The sequence below is a fragment of the Grampus griseus genome (genome assembly GCF_964374135.1).
Source record: "Grampus griseus genome assembly, chromosome: 12".
Lineage (NCBI taxonomy): Eukaryota > Metazoa > Chordata > Mammalia > Artiodactyla > Delphinidae > Grampus > Grampus griseus.
Window position 1 is genome coordinate 11,008,681 of NC_139006.1, and position 23,289 is coordinate 11,031,969.

The window sequence follows — 23,289 nt, forward strand, 5'->3', positions numbered from 1 at the left end:
CACAAACAGGGGCGATGTTGATTAAATAAACCAGTCAGAGTCTTTCCTGGGAATTTGATTTGGTAAATATGTGGAAAGAGTTGTTCATAATGGAAAAGTTGTTGATAATAGAAGCTAAAGGTGAAAAGATCCATAGAAAGAACCATAAAGCAGACTTCTCTCTCTGTTCCCGAAGTAGCTCATCGTACATATGTGCTTCGTCTAGATGGTTCCCTGAAACTTAGATTTGGTTGCTTTCTTTTGATTGGGTCATCTTTTGTTTGGTCTGTTTTCTATCCATTTAGGAGCCCCCAAAATGTCCTGATATCCAACTATTGTGGATTATAGCAGATGCCTCGGGAAGCAAAATGTCATTAACTTTGCCTATTATACTAAAGATGACCCCATTCAAAAATCTGATAGTTGAAATAACCAATTAGAGAGTTAAATTCTTGGAAAAAAACTGGCCAGTCATCGTTATTTATCCATTTTTATAATTTAACCCTTAGGCCACCAACAATATGATAAAAATCTTTTATTATAATCCTTAGTTCACCTTTCATACCATGTATTTTGTATGTGTTCAGTAAAACATGTTTATGGTTTACCTTCATGTTTTTCCCATAATTGGGAATATATTTTTCACTGGTAAAAATTTCAATTTTTTTTTTCTTGTCTGTTTAAGATACAGGAGAATCAAAACAGGCATTTACTTATCTGTGTTTTCATTGTTTGTTCAAAAATACTTTTGCACTCTTTTAATGCATTCGAGAATATAGACAGCTGAATTCTGTATGAAGAACAATTCATCCTATATTACATTTGTTATTTTATCAGGCAAAGGTAGCTGCAGCAGATGAGAAGAAGTTCCAGCAACAGATCTTGGCCCAGCAGAAGAAAGACTTGACAACTTTCTTAGAAAGTCAGAAGAAGCAATATAAGATTTGTAAGGAAAAAATAAAAGAGGTAAGAATACCGATAGTTTGTAATCATCAAGTTGCCATTAGAACGGCTGGAACTTAAAATTGCTTCGTCTTACATTGTGATCAATAGTGTAACCCATTGATTCTCAAACTTTCCAGTAGAATCACCTGAAGTGGTTATTAAAACAGATTGCTAACCTACCACTAAATTTTCTGATTCAGTGGATCTGGGGTGAAGTTTGAAATATGCATTTCTAACAAGTTCCCACGTGATGCTGATGGCGCTGGTCCACGCACCACACTTCAGAAACCATTGGCCTAACTCTGAAGTATTCTTGCCTACTTTTGGTTTGTCCTCCACACTTCAGCCAGTGGTCTTTTCAAACCATGAGTCTCATCATATCACTTCATGATTTTAATATTCATTGGCTTCCCATTGCTCTTAGGATAGATCAAAATACTAGAAGTTCATATGTGGTCAGCTACCTGCCTCCCCTCCACTCTCATCTCACACCAACGTTCCCCCCACCTGCTTACCCCGCCCCTGACTTAGTGCTGCTTCTGCCACTGTGGTCGCTTTTGGCTCCTCAAACGCATCAAGCTCTGGCCTTCTCCACCGTCTTTGCTCTCACTCTTCCTTCCACCAGGGTGCTCTCCCCACCCCCACTTCCAGTCCCTTCCCAACCTCCTTGTAAGACTAAGGATTGCTTATTAGTACCATAACTTAAATTTCACTTCCCCAGGGAAGCCTTTGCTTGACTGCCTTGACCAAGACAGGTGCTTCTGGTTTTACAACACTAATTTTCAATCATATATATATGATTGGAAAATATATATATATATATATATTTTTTTTTTTTTTAGTGATTATTTGAGCTATTTTACCCTACTAGACAGTAAGCAGTCAGAGAAAAGACCATGTCTTTTTTTTTTTTCTTGGCTCATGACTGTATCCCTGTGTCTGGTACATGTGAATATTTGATAAATGAGTGACTAATTCTTGAATGTTTGGTTGACGACCTCTAGTGGACTTAGAGAGTCCCCTTGAAGAATTGCAGTTTGATCTTAAAGCTCAAATTTCTTCACTTCTCCTTTTACCAGTACTTACAGGTGAATTGCCTGCAGTTCCATAGACTTTCCTCCTCATGAGACTTAGGACTTCTTACTTGTGGACTAGTAGTGTATTAAGGTTTAATAGCATTCAGATGGGACATTGATTTAATGTATGAAATCATTCATTTGAGCTCATATTCTAAGTTAACAATATGGGACTTAGCAAGATTCCTCTCCAATTCTTTTTTAATTAGGAAGTGAAAGCAAGCGGGTTGGGGTGAGCCTCAGGATCTTTTGCCCTGCCCAGATGAATCACTGGTAATTGTTGGAACCAACAGAAATTTGTATCTGCTCCGCACTGCCAGAATGGAAAGAATCTCTGACACTGTAAGGTCTAGAAAACCAGGTTGTAGAGAAAAATAGCCAAACCAAGAAGATTCACATGCTCTCCATTTTCTTTTAGTTATTGTTTGATCTTGATTATTATATCATAATAGAAAGATGTTGCTGGATCACAGAGATAACCTTGACTTTCCAATAAGAAATTTTGGAATTTTCTCAGCTGAAGATTTTCTTATTTCTAACTCCATGTGTTCACTTATGCTCTGGAGGCCATACTTTATGGCTGCAGCCACTATTTTGAGCATTTGTACCACTAAGGTATTTGGAGATTTGCATGAACTCCATCTTTAGAAGGTTTTCCCACAGAACAGCATTCAAAAGTCCCCACTCTGTCCTCAGGAATAGGGCTATTTTTGGTTCACCATACTCAGTTTTATGAGTTTTAGAGACCACAGGCCTAAATGTATAAGACCTTCAACATGCTCATGGAGAAAAACAAGCCTACAGCCAATTTAAGATCGCCTTTATAAGCCTTTCTATGCAAAGCTAGTATTACTCCTTATGAAGTAAAGCTTAGTTCAGACTATTGAAAATGGCATGTATGTTTAGATATTGATATAAAAGATATCGTCCTTGGGATGACAAAACAATATCCGTTACCCCTACTGTTGATAGATGACAGGGACATGGGCAATACAGAATGATGAATGGTCCAGAAATAATTTATCCTTGATTTTGGAGTGAATTTTTATGATCGTATTTGAATTTGGGTGTGCAACACAGTGGTTAATGCCAGACCTAGGATTGAAGTCACGGCATCAAGAGATGAGTCCGCCAGCCTTCCTGTGCTGATCCCAGCTTACTCCGTGCTGCAGACAGCTCTTGCTCTCATTGATTCTAATATTTCACTTGAGATTTCACTGGAACAGCAAAGTTGAATGCTGATTTACAAAGACTTCTTGGCTAAGTGCAAAAACAATCTAAGTAGTGTGTGATGGCCACATCACAAAACATCAAGTAAAATAGCTATTAGTAATTAAAGGAGATTTCAACTGAGTAGTTAACCAAGTATTATAGGTCCAGCTTGTGGGTGTGAACAGTATGAACAAAGAAGGGTGCCCTGTACTTTCTCTAAAAGTGGTCTTCTTACTTTCCCCATAGACTAACATCTTCTTAACTGTTCTGATTTATTGCTTTCTTCCCTTTACCCATATGGTCTGAAACAATTATGAACTTTCTCCTTTTGAAAATATAGGTGGTGTATTTACCCTCTAATATCAAATAAAGAATGCTCATTCCTGAAATTCAAACTAGTGACATTTGCAGCATTACCTCCTGTCTGTGACATCTGCCTACTTCTCTCCATCTTGTCACCACCTCCTCTGTCTAAGCCCCGATCGTCTCTCGCCTGGACCTTTGCAATAGCTTCCTAGCTGTCTCCGTGGACGTGCTCTTGCCTCCTTCATCCTGTTCTCCATGTGGCAGCCAGAATCGTCCTTTTCGAATACGCCTCGTTATGACACCCCCACACGTATATAAAATGCGTTTCCCCTGTGCCAAAGCTCAGCGCCCTTGACCTGGCCTGTAAGGTCCGGTAACGGTCCTGCCTGCCTGTCCAGCCTCATCTCATGTCATGCTGCACCACCCACCCTGGCCTCCTGTCGGTTCCTTGATCGTACCATGTTTCCATTGACCCACCCGAAGGGTTTTGCTCAGGCTGTTTCCTCTGCCCGGGGTATTCTTTCCTCTCCTTTCTCGCTGGTTAATTCCTACAGATTTTTCAAATTTCAGCTTAGCTGTTACCAAGATCAAATATTTTTTATTCAGCATCCTTTGAACCAAGTACTTCAGCTGCACGGTAGTTATCACGGTAATCTTCAGTTCGTTTCTGTGGTTCTTTGATTGATTTTTGATTCTAGACTGTAAAGCCCCATGGTGGCAGATACCATATTCTTCTGCTCACCATTGTATCCTTGTGCCTTGCACAGTGCCTGTTGCACGATAGGAACTCAATAAGTGTGTGTTGATTTAATGAGTGAACTCATAATTTCTGAGCATGAGAAGCCAAAGACATGAAAACTAACAAGTCTCCTTCTCAATTGATAAGAAAAAAGGGAGGTGGGGGGGAGTGTGTGTGCAACACCAAGCCTTTCTGACCTTACATTCTCAATTGCTTTCAAAATAATTTAATCTGCATTGCAATGAGCTATTATATTTCTTTTTGCCTGATGAGACTGGCATGTTTTTTGGGGTTTTGTTTTTGTCTGCTTTTGTAAAGGAGATGAATGAGGACCATAGCACACCCAAGAAAGAAAAGCAGGAGCGGATATCCAAGCATAAAGAGAACTTGCAGCACACACAGGCTGAAGAGGAAGCCCACCTTCTCACTCAGCAGAGACTGTACTACGATAAAAACTGTCGTTTCTTCAAGAGGAAAATAATGATCAAGCGGCATGAGGTGGAGCAGCAGAACATTCGGGAGGTATTTATTTTGTTCATAACCACTGTCACTGACTTAAAAAGCAGTAAGCTTTGTGAGGACCATGACCATATCTGTCTTGTCTGTTCCTATATCCTTAACCTGTACAGGCATCAGTGCAGTCTGTGCCAGACACAAAGTAGGTACACAAAAGTGCCAGGGAATGAATTTACCACTGATAAGAGAAAGCCCATTTATAGAACAAGGAATCAACCTTTTCCAAGTAAATGTAATAGAATTTTCTCGAACACCTATTATAAGCCATAGCATGCAGTGGAGAATCAAAAGAAGTAGAATAGAGAATTTTTGCTTTTAGCCTGTTTGTCAAAGACTTGCGTTTTTGTGACTCTTCATGAAACACTTAATAACATAATGGTGCGCTACAGTTATGTTAATTCATTCCGTCATCCAGCACTTACGAGTGCCTTCTTTGTGCCAGGCACTGTGCTAGAGATGCCAGGGCTATTGAGAAGCCATCCTCCCTGCCTTCAAGTAGCCCGAAGTCTAAGAGGGGAAACAGACATGTAACAGACTAATTACAATGTAATGTGTTAGGTTTAGTAATAGATATAAATAAACTCTCACAGGCATATAGTCATGAAAGGGCTTGGAGGATTCCGTGATTGATGGGGAGTTGAGTGTTCTGGGAGTGTGGAGTGGAGTGTCAGAACAGGAGTAGTGGGAAGCAGGATGGAGGGCCTTGATTCTTAAGGCAAGACTTTTAGATTTCTGCCTGAAGGCAGTTGCATGGGCGTGAGAGGGTTTTAAGCAGAGGAATGACAATGAGAGTTCTTTATTTTGAAGAATTATTGCCTCAGTGTGAGGGTAGCCTAGAGTGGTGAGAAGTAAAGTACACTGAGGTCAGTTAGGGATGCTCTTTCTCTAGTTCCACCTGGAAGAAGCAGTGAGGATAGAGATTAGATCTGAGTGACATTTCTGAAGCAGAACTGACAGTAATTCAAACCAAATGCTGTGAGAATTTCAGAAGAAGGAGTCGTCAAAAATGAATTCAGAGTTTCTAATTTGGGAAATTGGACGAATATGATGTTATTCACTGAGATGAGGAATACAGAATGTGAATCGGTTGCAGATGCAAAGTTCAGTAGGAAATCATTGTGACCTGGAGTAATCCGAGAAGCCCTCAAATGAGCTAGCACATTGGTAGAAACATCAAAGTTGGATAAATATCAAGGGTTAGCCTGCATGAGGGAAACAAGCCCTTCAGGCACATTTAATGGGAATGTGAATTGGTGTAAGCTTTTTGGAGAGCAGTATTCAAATGGGAGGAAAAAAGGGTGGAGCAAACTAAAATTTATTGAACACATGTAATCATGGGCCAGGCTCAGGCTCTATCTGTGTTATCTCATCTTATTGGAAGAGAAAGAAACTAAACATTTGCAAGCCAGGCAGTGAGTGATATGGCTAAAATTCTACTTTACAGAGATTAGCCCAGTTTGGTGGTGATGCACAGATTGATTTTTAGAGCGTGCATTGTCAATGGGGGCAATATTGCCCCCCCAGGGGGTCCGTTAAAAATGGGTTCTTGTGGGGGAGGGGGGTCTTAGGTATTACAATGTCTTGTGCCCCTCTGAAGGACCATAGTACATGAAAAGCTATACAGTGTATCTGTGGTGTTAACATTTCAGAGGTGAGGATGATCTGGAAAGGGGGAAGTCTAAAAAGGCTCCTGATGGGGACAGTAATAGGGGAAAAACAGGTTGAGAAACATCAGTTAGAGGGAAGAAACTAGAAGCAAAGAGATCAGGTGGTAGGAATAGGGTATAGACAAAGATAATGGTGGTAGCTGGCAAAAGAGAGATGGGTTTTAAACATTTGAAGTATAAAATAAACAGGACTTGGCATACAATAGGATATGAGAGAAAAGATGAGGGTAGAATTAAAGTTATTTCTAGGGTTTAAGACTTAGGGAAATGTAGATTTGGGCAGAAACGGAGAAGCTTAGAGAGAGGTATTGATAAGAAACTGATTAATTCAGTACAACACAAGTTGAGTTTGTTAGAAGGCTAAAAAGTCCAAATCAAAAAGTCCAGTAGCAAGTTGGAAACAAGGTATTTGGGATTCTTTTTCGTCTGGCAATTATTATTTTTATTCTAGTGTCATGTATTTGGAAGAAGTCCGAAGCTAAGGGGGCAATTAGTGCCAATAAAAGCTATAGAAGATAATTATTCCCAAAAATGATAGAAACCACATTCATAACTTCGTAAGTATCAGGTTCTAACCAATGGAGTGAAGAATAACTAACTATACCAAGGTTTATTTCTTAAGAGTCTAGATTTTTTTCTTTGTTTAGTCTTATTCCAGAGCTGCCTCAGTGAAAATGTTCAAAGGTATTTTTCTTCTATTTACAAAAGTAATAAAAGAATATTGAAAAAAGACAAATATAGAAAAATACTGAGTAGTGAAAAGTGCTTGATAATCCCATCCCACCCACTTTCTACCCTGAGACAGTCACCATTAATTTGGCAGATATATTTCCAGATTTTTTCAGGTATGCATGTATACACACGTACAGCTTATATATTATATATAACTTTAACTTTACAAAAATAAGATTACATTAGTACCAGTGGGTTTATTTGATTTGCAAGCAATAGAAACAAACTCTGCTGACGTAGCATGCAAAGGAATTTATTGGAAGGGTATGGGCTGAAGACCCATAGCTGGAAAAGATGAAGAATCAAGCGGGGAAAGCAAATTCCGTGACCTAGAGGGCAAGAGCTAATGGACATTCCTCAAGACCTTGCCATTTGGATGTACCTCCTCCAGCCGTGTTTCATCTTTGTATCATTTCTGCTTAAGACTCAGATTCCTAGGAGAGATAGAACGTGATTAGGTAATGTGCTTATTCCCTTACTCAATAGTGTCTCTGATTCCAGATAGGGTGGAGTAGCTTCTCAAGCAAAAAGAGGAGCGTGTTAACAACAGAAGGGGAAATGGATACTGAACCTACAAAAATGTCCACTATACTGTTTCATAACTCTCTTCTTTTGTATTTTTTTCATTTACTATCTAGGACATATAACTCTGCCTCCTTCTTTTTAACCATCAATAGTATTTGGGTGGGGCGGGTATGGCTATAGAATAATTTATTTAATGAGGTACTTCTTGTTGGATATTTTGTTGAAGTTATGCAATATTACTAACAATGCTACAGAGAAAATCTTTGTATACATCTTTTTACATGTATGCAAGTACTTTGTAGGATATAGTATTCTCAGGAGTAGAATTTCTGGGTCAGAGTGTATATACCTAAATTTTTAATAGATATTGCCAAATTGCCCTCTAAGGGTTTATAACTCGCACCAGCAAAGACTACCTATTTTCCTCTACCTTTGCCAAAACTGAGTATTACCAGTCCTTTTTGTTAATGAAAACATTTAAAAGGATCACCGTAGGCTGAGTTGAGCCTCTTCTATCATCACTACACACAGATGCTCACTATTTTCTAACCAGTTACACAACTAAGAACTGAAGCTAAGAAAGTATTAAATGTCATACGCTAACAACATCTCCACTTAAATTTTGAATTCTAGTTCTTACTCAGTGTCGGTGGGCATGAACACAAACATTTTTATTTGAGTCAGATCACTTGCTTTTAAAGAAGTCAATAGTGCTTCCATTGAAACTTAAATAGAATGCTTGGATCGTGGTTGGGAAGGGTTTATTAGGGAATACACCCTGGTTCCACATCTTGTGCAGGAGGTAGGTTCAAATGATGTGTATGGAAATGTGTTTCTTGGCCATGGTGTATGACCATGGCCATATGTTGTATGTATGTTTCAACCCTAAGCTCACACCCAGCCTGGCGAGATGCTCACTGTATGTGATGTGGGCAGGGGAACGTGAGCCACGTGCCTCTCATCTCACGCTCCCTCCAAGGCGTATATACATGGAATGCACTGGTGGGCAGAATCACCTGTACCATGAAATTTGTTTTTGTGTTTTTGCTCAACTCATTTTATTGAATGTATATAAGCTAGAAGTGCATATGATGTGGCTCTACTGTATATTGTGTCATTTGTACAGATGAAGCAACCATTGCATGGTGTGCAGATAGAGCAGAAGAATTTTCTTCAGAATATAGTATTCCAGACTGAAAAAGCATAAAACAGGAAAACATAAGCCATTCATCTGAATATTTTTAGTGGAAAACATTGAAAATCCAAAAACCTGAGTTTCAGCCTCAGTTCTACTTTATAGAAATTATATGATCTTTTGTTGGCCTCTCAATTCCCAAATGCCTTACTATCATATATAAAAGGGGTAAATCCTAACAATTCTTAACCACTGCATAGGGTTGCAACTAGAATTGAACAAAATATATGAAATCACTTTAAAAATTGAAAGCACATTACACATTATTATGTAGATACAGCAATGGGCTCTTAATAAGCTGAATAATGTTTTTATCCCATGGTGTAAAATATTATAGGCAGCTTACCAACTTACATCTCAGCAACTCAGATGTATGAATTAAAGGTAATTAATTAAAGGTAATTTCTATTGCAGTTGTAATAGAAAAACCATTTCAGTATCATGTTTCTGTCACTTTTTAAATAGTTTATAAAATCTAGATTTGTTATTATATGCCAGATATTCACTTCTGAATACAGAAAAATAATAATGACATTTATATATCCCGAAGCATTTTCTTATGGTCTTTTCTTTCATCTTCACAAGAATGGTAGTTCACAATGGGTACTACTGATATTATCCTCACTTTACACCTGAGGAAACTAAAATGTAGATTTAAAGTCTTGCCCAATGCCATGCATAATGAGTCAGCGGAAAAGCTGAAACTGACTCAACACCTTGAATTGTTTTTCCATTGATTCTCAAACTTTAGTATATATCATAATTACCTGGATGGCATGTTATGAACTCTGGTTTCTTCCAGGTAATTCTGATGCAGGTATTCTTTGGTCAACATCCTTAAGCATTCCATTAAACACAAAGAGAAGCATTCATTTTCTTCTGAAAGTGTTGTTTGCTTTATGTTTTTAACCCCTTGTGAGTTTCTGGGCTTTGGACAGCTCAGACTCAGTGTGAAATTCTCCATTTAGGAAAATGTGTGGAATGTATAAATGCCCAATATTGGGACTCCTGGTCCTCAGAGATTGAAAATGATAGAGTGATCTAGGAACAGAATCTTCAGCCTTTGAAAGGGCTTTCCTTGGTTTTAGTCTCTGAGAAGAGCTCACCATCCTTTGGTGCCACCTAGGGGTCGATTAGTGATTTTTAAAAGAAGACATTTGATGGACCAGGTAAGGAAGGAAAAGAAAAACGCGAGAGAGGATTGGGGGAGATCCTCTGGAGGTTATCTTTTACTCCTTATAACAAATGAAATGGCATTTATACTTCAGATATTTCCCCACTAGAAAATAAGCCCTTGGTGGGGATGTACTTGTTCACTGCCCCATTCTTAGTGCTTAAAACAGTGCCTGACACATAGGAAGTATTCAACAAATGTTTGTTGAATGAATAAATAAATGAATGATTAACAACTTTGCTCCAGTAACAGATGCTGTGCTGTTTAAAGGACTTCTCTTCAAATGGCCGGAAGGCTCAACTATGCAAGATATTCTCAACCATGCCAGTACACAAATGTTACTGATATCTCTATGAAAATGATCTTGCATTTTCTCCCATAGCAGATGCCATTGGAAAAGAGAGGCACCCTATTGTTCTGATTTAAAGTTCAGCTCAAGGGCTTTCTACTTTCCTTGCCCTTCTTAACTAGTAGTAATAACACCCTTTTCGGAAATCTTACAGCATAAAATCTTCACCTCTTTTAATATCACTTCCAACCTTGCACTTTTTAAAAAAAATTTTACACATAAAACTTATTTCCCTGTATTAATCAAGCTTCTTTTGTTTGCGTGTTACTAAAATTTATTTGAGCTGGCTTAAACCAAAACCAGGGGGTTTGCTACAGAGCTATAGGAACGTTTCATAAAACCCAGTAGCAGTCATACAGCTGGACCTACAAGGAGAGCTTAGAACCAGTCAGGAACTTGGGCATCAGTATATTCCCTGCACTTCTTTTTCGTTCTTCTTGCTCTGAAGCCCAGCTTTCTCTAATCCTCAGCCCTCATAGCAACGGGTGGCTACCACATATGTTGTTTTTATGTGCCCCTCAATTCTAGCCACATGGAGATTAACTGTCCCGGAATCCAAATTCCCAGGAGAGAAGATAGATTGATTCAGTTTGCTGTGAGCTGAGGATATACTTCAATAAATGTCTATTACAGTTCCCTGTTAAACAGAGTGTTAGCCAGTTGAGCACCGAGTGATGGCTTAGTAAATATTTTTATGTACCCAGAGCGCGCATGGTTCAGATCTTTGATATAGTGCCATTTAGGAAATATTCTTGAACTGGGGAATGAAAAAATTTCACCCAACTTCTTCCCTCTTTTTTTTTTTCCTGGTTTCCTTTCTTTCCCCCTTCGACAAAAGAGAGAGAAAGACATGAGTAAAACTGGGAGGAACAGAATGATTAGATCTAGAAATGACCAAACAGACGGTAATGGAAAAGATGAAAGGGGAGAGATCTCATCTGCTTTTTCCCAGTGAGCCCTGACCTCTGAGATTCTGAAAAATAGATAGTTGGCCTACTTCTGATACATGCAAAAACAGGGTGTTTCCCAGAAAACTAGGAACACTGCAGACATTATCAGTTTAATCCAGCGATTCTCAACTCTGACTGCATATTTAGATCCAGCTAGAGAACTCTTAAAACTATTGACATCACGGTCCCATTCCAGACAGTTATCAGAATTTCAGGTTATAGGACTTAGGCATCTTACGTTTTAAAAGCTTCCTCACATGATTTTAATGGGCAACCAGCCAGGATTGAGAACCGCTGGCCTAACTAAGGAAACACTTATTTAGACCCATGCATAACACATCACCTGATTAAGATTCACAGCAGCCCTGTGAGGTAAGAAGGGGTCAGGTAGAATAACAGTAATCCCATTTTACGGGTAGAGTAATTGTGGTGAATGTGAAGTTGCCCAACTTGAAAGTGATGGATCCACATACAGAACCTCTGTCTCCAGGGGTTGTGCATCTAGTCTCATTAAGTCATGCTGCCAAACACTAACGGGCTTAATTAAGAGACAGTTAATAGTGCCATTCCTTGCCTTCCCTCACCGAGTGGTGCCTTCCCTCCAGTTTGTCTCCATTCATCTCTCTCCGTGTATCTTTTCTTCCTGAATGCAGGAACTAAATAAAAAGAGGACACAGAAGGAGATGGAGCATGCCATGCTGATCCGGCACGACGAGTCCACCCGAGAGCTCGAGTACAGGCAGCTGCACACATTACAGAAACTCCGCATGGATCTGATCCGGCTACAGCACCAGACTGAACTGGAAAACCAGCTGGAGTACAATAAGAGGCGAGAAAGGGAACTGCACAGAAAGCATGTCATGGAACTTCGGCAACAGCCAAAAAACTTAAAGGTGAGAGGAAATTTCCCGATTTATGCTCCAGGACACAGCCAGGTTGGATCAATGGTTCCTACACCTGGATGACTGTCAAGAGTCACCTGGGAAACTTCGTAAAATTACAAATTTCAGGACCCCACAGCTACTGAATCAGAATCTCCAGAGTCTGGGTATAACAGACTCCTAAAGAGATGTTGCAGGGCAATATGATCTCTCCATTTCTTCTTTGTATCTATGCAATTTCTCTGACCCCTTCATGACCTTCCCTCTCTAAAATTATAACACATGGACTAATAGCAGTCCATGGTTCTAATCCCAGGAAATGAGGAAGTTACCTGACAGGAATGTAGCAGATAAATTGTATCAGTCATGCCAGTCAGAATTGGTTGTAGCTACCTTGAGTGCTGTTCTATTGAGAAAGACTCTAAAGCCACACCCACACTTAGTAAGGGAAGGTATGATTTATTAGTGACATCTGTCCTGGGCATGGGAGTTGGGAGTGATATGCCAGACATTTATTATCCCTGCACTAGAAATACGGAACTCCTTTGGCCTGCGCTACCTCCAGAGAGTTTTAGCTGACTGCTAGTTAACAAACTGTATGGACTAAGCCATTGCTATTTGTCAAGGGAGTCACTGTCAATGTTGACAAAGATATAAGGCCAACTTCAAGCGCACTGGCCTTCTTCCTCTCTAGCCAGATTCTAACCTGTCTAATTAGTGATCCTTGTCATCAAAACCCCTCCATGAAAAAAAAAAAAAAAAACCCTCCATGTGTTCATGAAATGTACATGTGACTATCAGGCAACCTGATGGAATGCCTTCTGGGCTTATAATAGTAAACCCCACCTCATCCTTGCCAAAATGCATATTTGAGGGCTTCCCTGGTGGTGCAGTGGTTGAGAGTCCGCCTGCCGATGCAGGGGACACGGCTTCGTGTCCCGGTCCAGGAAGATCCCACATGCCGCGGAGCAGCTGGACCCGTGAGCCATGGCCGCTGAGCCTGCGCGTCCGGAGCCTGTGCTCTGCAACGGGAGAGGCTAAAACAGTGAGAGGCCCGTGTGACGCAAAAAAAAAAAAAAATGCATATTTGATATTGCTACATGCAAGTAGTGGAAATGGGTTATGATATAAAGTATAATCCAATGTTGCCCTTTATTGATTTTTCAAGGAAACACAGAGCAGTGAGAGATGGCTCATACATTGCCATCCCCTTTCTTACTTGGAAGTGGAGGAAAACAGTTAAAGGGGGAGGGGGAGGGGCAACAAACAATAGAAGACACTGAAGATTTTGTCTAGGAAACCACTGAAATAATGAGCAATCTTTTAACAAACTAAGCTTCATAGTATTCCAGAGTCTTCTTAGAGTTGTGATCTTGTAACAATTCATTTTTAAAAATCTATTTGTAAATTCAAAACTACTTCTGTTCATTTGATATAAAACCAAAGTATTTTAGGGAGGGTGGGAGGGAGGGGGACGCAAGAAGGAAGAGATATGGCAATACATGTATATGTATAACTGATTCACTTTGTTACAAAGCAGAAAGTAACACACCATTGTAAAGCAATTATACTCCAATAAAGATGTTAAAATAAACAAACAAACAAACAAAACCCAAAGTATTGGTAGAGTTAACACCTGTCTGTGACACATGTATTATTTTCATTATTACTGACTAGTAACGTGGGTCACTGCACCAAAAGACAGTTGGTCTCAGCACCTATATTGTATCATGAGAATGGAAGGCTTTCTGTATTTACTAATGTGTCTTTATTTTCCTTTTGTCACTTTTTCTATACAGGCCATGGAAATGCAAATTAAAAAACAGTTTCAGGACACTTGCAAAGTACAGACCAAACAGTATAAAGCACTCAAGAATCACCAGTTGGAAGTTACTCCAAAGAATGAGCACAAAACAATCTTAAAGACACTGAAAGATGAGCAGACGAGAAAACTTGCCATTTTGGCAGAGCAGTATGAACAGAGTATAAATGAAATGATGGCCTCTCAAGCGGTAAGTGGTTAGGTTCGGTGCCACGGCTTCAAGAGCTTTGGGAATCAAGAAAATTCAAGATCCAGCCTTTTGGTCCCAAGATGATTCTTGCGCACATTTAGGATATTGGTGTTTTTCTGCCCAAAGAACTGAAGGAAATGACGACGCTGAATAAAGCCAAGCCAGAGCGGATACTTGCTGGAGTGTGTCTTATAAGATGGAACTTGAGGAATAACATGCTAAATCAGACCTGTGGCACATAGGGACTTTGAGGGCAAGATGTGATAGATATTGCATGTAATATCATACTCTCATTCATCAAAGATCGCACAACTAATGTCAGGCGCAAATGAATAGACACACAGACACATTCATTAGGTAAACCTTTACTAAACATCTGTGCTCAGCCCTCTGCTGGGCTCAGAGATAGAGTGATGAGCTAGAGAGACGGCAGTGGTCCCTTTCCTCACACTTCTGTCAGTCAAGTAAGGAGGTCAGATAATTAAGCAATAAAAATAAAACATAAAAGTTTTGTGCTTTGAAGTGGTAGGTGACAGAGGCTATGGGAGGATGAGTAGGAACAACTAGTCTGGTCTAGGGAATGCATCCCTGCAAGAGCCAAGAAGCATGAGGAATTTATTGAAGCAAACAGGTTCCATGGAAAAGGGCCTACACACTTTTCCAAAAGATGGATAGTGTACATTTGGGGACTGAAAGAACTTTGATATGAGCCCAAAGTTCAAGGAGGAGGATTGTGGGAGCCCAAAATGGAGACGTCATAAAGGTCTTGGCAGCCAGGGATGGGAGCTTGCCTGGTAATTCAGTGAAGATTTCACAAGGAGATGAATCTTAAAGGGTAATAGTTGATCAGACAAGCAGAAATGGAAAAGTTATTCCTGGCAGATGATACAGTATATATGAAGACTCAAAGGCCTAAAAGAGGATGGCACGTTTGAGAAACAACGAGTAGTTGATATGGCAGGAGTATAACGGGCAGCTGGTGGATAGTCAGGGGTCAGAGCCTCAAAGCTGGGAGTGTGGACATTATTCTATCAGCAATAGAGAGCTGCTAAAGCCTGTTTTAAGAAGGGAAGTGACAGGATCAGATGTGTGCTATAGAAAGATACTGGCAGTAATGTGGCAAATATAGGTAAGGAGACCTGTTAGGAAGCTATTATAATAGTCCAGGAAAAAAAAAAAATGAAGGCATGAACTAAGAGAGAGCATGCTAATGGAAGTGGTGAGAAGGGAGAGAAGGATTTGATAAATATTTAGGAGTAGAATAGATAGAACTTAGGGACCAATTTGAGAGGTAGGTTTGATAACAGTGGAACAGGTCATGATTTTACCAAGATAGAAAAATGGAAGGAGGGGTGAGTTTGGATGGATGTCTAGAAGATACTTGACTCATTATCTGAGCTCTGCGGGTATCTAGGTAGAGAGGTACAGAGATGGAAATCTGTAGTTCAACAAGGTGTCAGGATTAACATCAAAAAGTTAGTCATTGTTATATGGGGGCAGTTGTAGCTATTCGGAATATCTGAGATCTCCTACGGATAGGAGATAGTATTAAAGAGGAAGAGGACTCAGGACAGAGTTGTGGGCATCAACATTTGAGGGCTGAGTAGAAGGTGGACCAAAGAAGATGAATAGCCAGGGGTCAGAGCCTCAAAAGAGAGTATGTCACAGAAGCCAGAACAAAACTTTCTAGTTGATGATTTCACATGTTGCAGAGAAACCATTGGGGCCCAGCAGTGGCTTTGTCCATTGTCACAGACCGTGGAGTGGTGGAAATGGAAGACATTCTAAGTAGATTGAAAACGTGATTATAAAGTGAGACAGAAACTGTAAGTGAGACTGCTTTCCCCAGATTCTTGTCAGTGAAAAAAAGGAGAAAGAGAGCTATAGCTAGAGGAAGAGACAGTTAAAAGAGGTCTTCGATTAATTGGGAAAGGCTTAAACATGCCCTTAGCTGAGGATCAGAGCCAGCGTATTTCATTCATTCATTCATTTATCCAATAAGTATTTATTGAGTGCCTCTACTGTGCCCCAGGCACCCAGGAATACTGTGGTGAATAAGACAGTCATCGATCATGTCTTCATGGAATCTATAGAAGAGTGGAGGAAACAGACGTTGGAGAAGTCTATGTGTAACAGCAGAGCAAGGGCAGTGTGCCCACTGAGTGTAAACCAAGAGAGCTAGGCTGGTCTGGAGAGTCAGGAAAGGCCTCTCAGACACAATGATTATTTAAGCTGCAGTGTAGGGAGCACATTCTAGGCAAAAGGAACTACATTTGTAAAGATGGGAAAGACCATTGCACTTTTAAAGAACTCAAGTCCATTGTGTTTGGAATATAGAGAATGAGGAGGAAACTAACATGAGAATAAGATGAGAGGGGTAAACGGGGACAAGATCATACAGGGGCTTGTAAGCCTTCTTAAGAATTTTGATCTTTATCCTAAAGGCAGTGAGAAGCCATTGAAGAGTATTAAGGAGGAGACTGACATCAAATTTGCATTTTTGAATGATCAGTCTGGAGACACGTGGAGAATGGCCTGGGAGATGACAAGCGTGGGTGTAAGGCGATCATTTATAAGGTTGCTGCCTTTACCTGGGTGTGAGGGAGTGGACAGTCAGGATGAAGCAGAAAGTGACTCAGTTTGAGAGCTAGGCAGGAGGTGGAACTAGGAGCATTTAGTAACAGACCGAACGGGAGAATGAGATGGTGAGGATGACTCCCAGTCTCTAGTTTGAGCAAAATGGTAGATGCTGCCATTTATCTATATGGTAAAAAAGGAATTGGAGATTGGGAAAGTGGGAAGGGAAATATGATTAGTTAATATTAATCATGTTGAGCTTGAGGCTGGGAAATATCCAGATGCAGATACCTCGTGTAGAGTGGATAAGCTAGCCTGGACCTCAGAAGAGAAGTCTGAAATAGAGGTGTAGATGTGGGAGTCATTTGCATAAAGATGGTATTTGAAGCCTTTGGAATAGATGAGATTCCTTAGGAAGAGCAGTTAGAGGGAGAAGAGCGCCCGTGACAAAGTCCTGAGGAACACCCACGTGTAATGGCCCAATAAGGTAGGGAGTAGCTGGAAAGGAGGGGAGGGAGGGAAAAACCGAAAGGTGTGGTGTCTCAGAAAACTAGAGAGTTCTGGAAGGAAGGGGCAGTCCACAATATCAGATGTCGCTGGGAGGACAGGCAAGATAAGGACCCCTCCAGGGTGGTCATCAGTGACCCTCCTGTGAGCAATAGAAGGGGAGGTGTAGGAACAGAATGAGGAGTGCAGACAGGGGTTAAAGGTAAGGAGAAGGGGAGAGAGTTGGTAGGGACATAAAGGTTGATGGGATTTTGGTTTTGTTCATGTTTGTATTCTCAGCATCTGCTACAATGCCCGGCATACAACAGGTGCTCAATGAATGTTTGTTATATAAGATGCGAGAGAACAGGATCAGGAGTATAGGTTCATGATTGCTCTTGAATAAAAGGAAAGAAATAACCCTTCCTTCTGAGGCAGGGAGGAGATAAAAGTACAGATGATAATTACGGCAGTCCTTTACTGCCCGCTTACCATGTGCCAGGCACTGTTGAATTTTATAAGTGTTATTTCATTTTTGTGAAACCCCTTTGACCTTTGAAGTAGTTACTTTTTTTTTTTTTTTTTTTTTTCGCGGTATGCGGGCCTCTCACTGTTGTGGACTCTCCCGTTGCGGAGCACAGGCTCCGGACGCACAGGCTCAGCGGCCATGGCTCACAGGCCCAGCCACTCCGCGGCATATGGGATCTTCCCGGACCGGGGCATGAACCCGTGTCCCCTGCATCGGCAGGCGGACTCTCAACCACTGCGCCACCAGGGAAGCCCTGAAGTAGTTACTTTTTTAACCCTAATTTACATGTGAGGAAACTGAGGTTTATTGAAGTCAAGTCACTTGCTTAGGGCAAGGGTTGGCAAACTTTTTCTGTAAAGGGGCAGGTGGCAAATATTTTAGGCTTTGTGGACCAACAGAGTCTGTCACAACTACTCAACTCAGCTATTGTAGTACAAAAGCAGTCATAGATAATATATAAATGAATGAGCGTGTCTGTGTTCCATCCAGGAAAACTTCATTTACAAAAATAGGCAGCAAGCCAGATTTGACTCTTGGTCCATGGTGTACCAACTCTTGACTTAGAGGGTCACTTAGTGGTACGTAGCTAGTGGTGGACCTACGATTTGAACCCTGTTTGGAGAGACCCTGTAAGCCTATATGCCTGGCCACTACTACACTGGCCACTATGCTGCTTCTGTCACATCCTTTTCTTGAGTTTAATCCAATAGAGGGAACAGACATGATATTTACCTATACTTTTATAAAACTTTTTAATGGATTTGGTATGTGCAACTTTTGGGGGTGATGAATACCAAATACTGGAATATCCCCTGATTTCTAGACTGGCACTTCTTTAGAGTCAGAGCTGGTACAGAATAACACAGTTACTGACATTAATAATAGAATGCCAGAAATAAGAGAAGATGGGGGTGTTTTCAGTGGTCTAAATTGCCTGTAGAATGAGCCTCTCACCCACTTGGCCAGGGCTCATAACAATTAACCAAGCCAAGTAGAAAAGAATAGACTTTCATTCCCTTTATTGGTAAGAAACCTCCCATATCAAGAGGGAATCGATAGCAATCTCCTTGGGAGCCAGTAATCGCTTTGGCATTTATCTGTGAAGCTGTTGCTGCTGCAGACTGGCTGTTCATTGTGTCTAGTGTCTCTTCTCCCTTCACCTCTCATTGGGAAATGAGAAGAGCAGCATCCTCTCTAGTGGATTTTAGTGAAAGCTGGTTAGGGTTAATTATTAGAAAGTACCTTGGAAATATGATTCCATTATTTATTTTGTGTTCATTTGACATTGTATATTTCTCCAAAGCACTAAAGAAGACACTATGCAAATAGCTTTCTAAAACTATTCTAATAACATTTCAAAAAGTCATAACTATCGAGATATTAAGAAATGTTATTGTCACAAATTGTACAGAAGAGGGAAGGCAGCCTAAGGTGGAGAATAGGTATCTTGGCAAAGTGGTCTCAATGGAAACATGCAGATATACTCAGGGTAGACAGACTAATTCAAGGGTTCTGATCTCATAGTTCCCAGCTGAACTGAGGGCCTGCTAAATCTAGACCAAGCCAAGTCTGGTGGGACAGGAGGGTCTTCATCCCTGAATACAGTCCTGCTAATGGCCCTAAATCTTCAACTGTGCTCATTGAAAGGCTGGCATTTCTGCTGGCTGGCTTGGTCCATTCCCCACACAGGATCAGTATCCTGGTGTGTAATACAAAGTACAGGTGCTACAGGGAGCAAGGGAAAAACTTTATCTGGATTTCACTGCTTCAAACCAGAATACACCCCGTAAGATTATCAAGGCTACCTTCTGTGGGGAGGAAATTTTGAACCACTTGAGTTTTAGATGGCTGGCCATAAGGATAAAGTAAAGCCAATGTTATAGGGACCAACTTTACTTGCTAGGAGCGTAATGGTACTGTGGTATTCCTCAAATATTATGGAGATTGGACTCATTTTTTTTAGCGCTAAGGATATCTAAATGTATAATGGTTTGGGGGTTAAAGATATGTAAATATGGAAATGGTTAGTCAAAATAATGATAACACCGGCTATTTACTGACCCTTTGGTATACATCAAGAACTATGCCTGGGATTTTATATGAATTCTTTCATTTAATTCTCATACCAGTCTTAGACAATAGGAACTATTATTGTTATTTTCTTGAGATGAAGAAAATGAGACTTGGAGATGTTAATTAACTTGCCGAGGTAACACACCTAAGTGAATGGTGGGGCTGGAATTCCAGCTCAGGAGTCTGCCTCCAAAGCCCACAGGCTTAATTACTGGAGTGTGGAGCCTTCCTGACTCCTGCTAGTGTGGTTTTAAGAAAACCAGGTTTCCTTAAGAATGTTTTTATTTTCTTAAGAAAGAATGTTTTAAGAAAAGGAAGTGTTTTTAGATCTTTGTAGCCCATTGGGCAGAATGTACTATTTTTGATTCCTAACTCTGAAAGTACCCCCCACCGGGCGTCTGTTTTTCTGAGAGACCTGTTTCAGCCCAAATAAGGGAGCATCTTCCAGTAGTCACCAAGTTCTGTAAGCTAGGAGCGAATCACAGTGTATGTCTTCTGTACCCGCAGTTACGGCTAGATGAGGCTCAAGAAGCAGAATGCCAGGCCTTGAGGCTACAGCTCCAGCAAGAAATGGAGCTGCTCAATGCCTACCAGAGCAAAATCAAGATGCAGACAGAGGCACAGCATGAACGTGAGCTCCAGAAGCTAGAGCAGAGGGTGTCTCTGCGCAGAGCACATCTTGAGCAGAAGGTATGAGCGTGTTGTCAAGGGTCCTGTACCGCTGGGTAGAGGACGGGCGTGCCTCTGCCTGTGTACCGGGCGATTTAACAAAGGCGCTGTTCCCCTCATACCTGCTTTGATACTCCTAGTGCCCTGAGAGGTAGGCATAGTCCCCATTCCACAGACAGGACACTGAGGCTCAAAAGGCTTAATTAAGTTACTTGCATAAATCTGATCCCACAGCCTAAGTTCTCTCTATTATATTACTCTGCTCGGAAACCTTCCACCTTCACAGCCTGAGGACTGACACGGGTTACTGGGTAGTTGATTTGACGTATGAAAGGTACTGTGAGTTGATAGCGTGGCCCCTAAATGTCGTGAGGCCAAATACAGATTTGGTTTTTATTCTCAGCTATTTCTAAACCAAAAGAAATCACCAGCAGGGCTCTTTAAAAAAAATTAAAATGAAGAGAGGCTGATATTGCCATACATAATAAATGTTATCAGAATTGAAATATTCATTGCTTTAGATATTGCTGAGGAATATGAAGTAGAAAAGATGTCATAAAGCATCTCAGAGCTGTTAAGCATGTATTTGCTTAACCAGTTATTCGTGCTTTCTTCTGGTAGTTCCCAGAGATCAACGTGAGAGACTATTTTCCTGCTCTAGAACTAAATTGCTAATGACCCAGGGGGCTTTGGGCGCTCTCTGGGAAAGCAGCACAACTTAATTGTGCTTGAGTGTCTTTTAGCTTCTCCCGAGCCATCTCCTGCGGAGACAGGACAGTGACCTAGATCGGCCCAGCTGCTTGGCTTGCTAGAATGGCAGTGCTGGCCCCAGGTGGCCCCAAACATTTTTATTCTTGTGAGAAAGTTTTAAATGTGATGGATTAGACACACAACATTTATCACAGGACTCTCCCAGCCTGCCCCAGACTAGTTTACTCTTAGTTCCTGCGTATGTCATCTGTGTGCATGTTATGTGTATATATATGCCTGTTGGGAACTCCTTTCCATTAAGAACTGTTCATTGTGCTTATTTCAGATTGAAGAAGAGCTGGCTGCCCTTCAGAAGGAACGCAGCGAGAGAATAAAGTACCTATTGGAAAGGCAAGAGCGAGAGATTGAAACTTTTGACATGGAGAGCCTCAGAATGGGATTTGGGAATTTGGTTACATTAGATTTTCCTAAGGAGGACTATAGATGAGATTAAATTTTTTTGCCATTTACAAAAAAAGAAAGAAAGAAAGAAAACAAAAAAATTCAGACCCTGCAAAACCACATTCCCCATTTTAACGGGCGTTGCTCTCACTCTCTCTCTCTCTCTTACTCTTACTGACATCGTGTCGGACTAGTGCCTGTTTATTCTTACTCCATCAGGGGCCCCCTTCCTCCCCCCTCCCGTGTCAATTTTCAGTGCTGGCTGAAACCTGGCCATCTCTTCTATTCATAGTACACGTCACAGTATCGATGTGATTCAAAATGTTTTAGTGAAAACTTTGGAGACAGTTTTAACAAAACCAATAAACCAACAACAACAAAAAAGTGGATGTATATTGCTTTAAGGCAATCACTCATTACCACCAATCTGTGAAAGTAAAGCAAAAAATAATAATAATAATAATGCCAAGGGGGAGAGAGACACAATATCCGCAGCCTTACACCTTAACTAGCTGCTGCATTATTTTATTTTATTTTATTTTTTTGGTATTTATTCATCAGGAATTAAAAAAAAACAAAGTTTTATTAAAGATTGAAAATTTGATACATTTTACAGAAACTAATTGTGATGTACATATCAGTGGTGACATATTAATACTTTTTTGGGGAATGGGGGGTGGGTGGGGTGAAGAGATCTTGTGATTTTTAAGAACCTGCTGGCAAGAGTTTAACTTGTCTTGAGCATATTCTGATTGTATCATAATCATTTTCTGCTGTTGCAGAGGATGTGAATACACTTAAGGAGCTCACAGAATCCCAGTAGCACAAATTGGGCTTTGGCAAATCGTGTATTTTGTGTATAGAAGGAATTTAAGGAGAGGTATTACTTATTTTCATATTGTATTTTAACTGTTTCTCTGATCAAATTTTTTTACTCCCTCCTCCCAGTCCTCCCCACCTCCCTCCTTTTCCAATTCAGTATTTGGAGTTCAACACTGTCTCTCAATCAGATCATCTTGATCTTTTTTCTTTATTTCCCTGCCCCTCCCTAAGTCCCATATCTTGGTCATAAATATTGCATTATTCACACTTTCAAACTGTGTATTTTCTTACAATAAAAAATGATGAAAAAAAAAAGGCTTTACTTCTTTTGCATGCACTTTAAAAAACAAAACATTTTTCAGGTTCCAAGGAAGAGCATGATAACTGTCAGAGCTTTTAATTATATTTGTAAATAAAAGTGTTCATCACATTGCCTTGCTGTGTTATTGTAGCAGGAAGTTTCCCTTCTAGGTTCATCAGCTCCTAATGCAGAGGGAGAGCTGCCCTCCAGAAGCTGTTCTCCATGGCCCCTCAAGAAGAACCATTCAAGATTTTCAGGTAAAGCTGCATCTTCCAAGTTCTTCTGCAGGGCTGAAGATGGGGTTGCACTGTCTGAAGTGGTCAACTGCACCTTTTTACCCTTAAGAATAGAAGGTGGCACATGGGTGCAAGTGCACACACACACATGCACACACGTGCACACGCACACGTGCACCCACAATG

General features: G+C 40.6%; 1 protein-coding gene across 2 annotated transcripts in view; it reads left to right on the top strand.

The window, feature by feature from the left end:
• The window catches only part of TAOK3 (TAO kinase 3), a 187,182-nt gene extending 164,427 nt beyond the window's left edge, over nt 1–22,755 (top strand). For both annotated transcript variants that reach the window (XM_082668453.1, XM_082668454.1), the window contains 6 exons: nt 817–945; nt 4,576–4,779; nt 12,019–12,258; nt 14,046–14,258; nt 20,431–20,613; nt 21,629–22,755. In XM_082668453.1, coding sequence (XP_082524579.1) covers nt 817–945; nt 4,576–4,779; nt 12,019–12,258; nt 14,046–14,258; nt 20,431–20,613; nt 21,629–21,790 — 1,131 coding nt within the window. In that variant the 3' untranslated portion in view covers nt 21,791–22,755. The remainder of the gene's footprint in view (nt 1–816; nt 946–4,575; nt 4,780–12,018; nt 12,259–14,045; nt 14,259–20,430; nt 20,614–21,628) is intronic.
• The last annotated feature ends 534 nt before the right edge of the window (nt 22,756–23,289 follow it).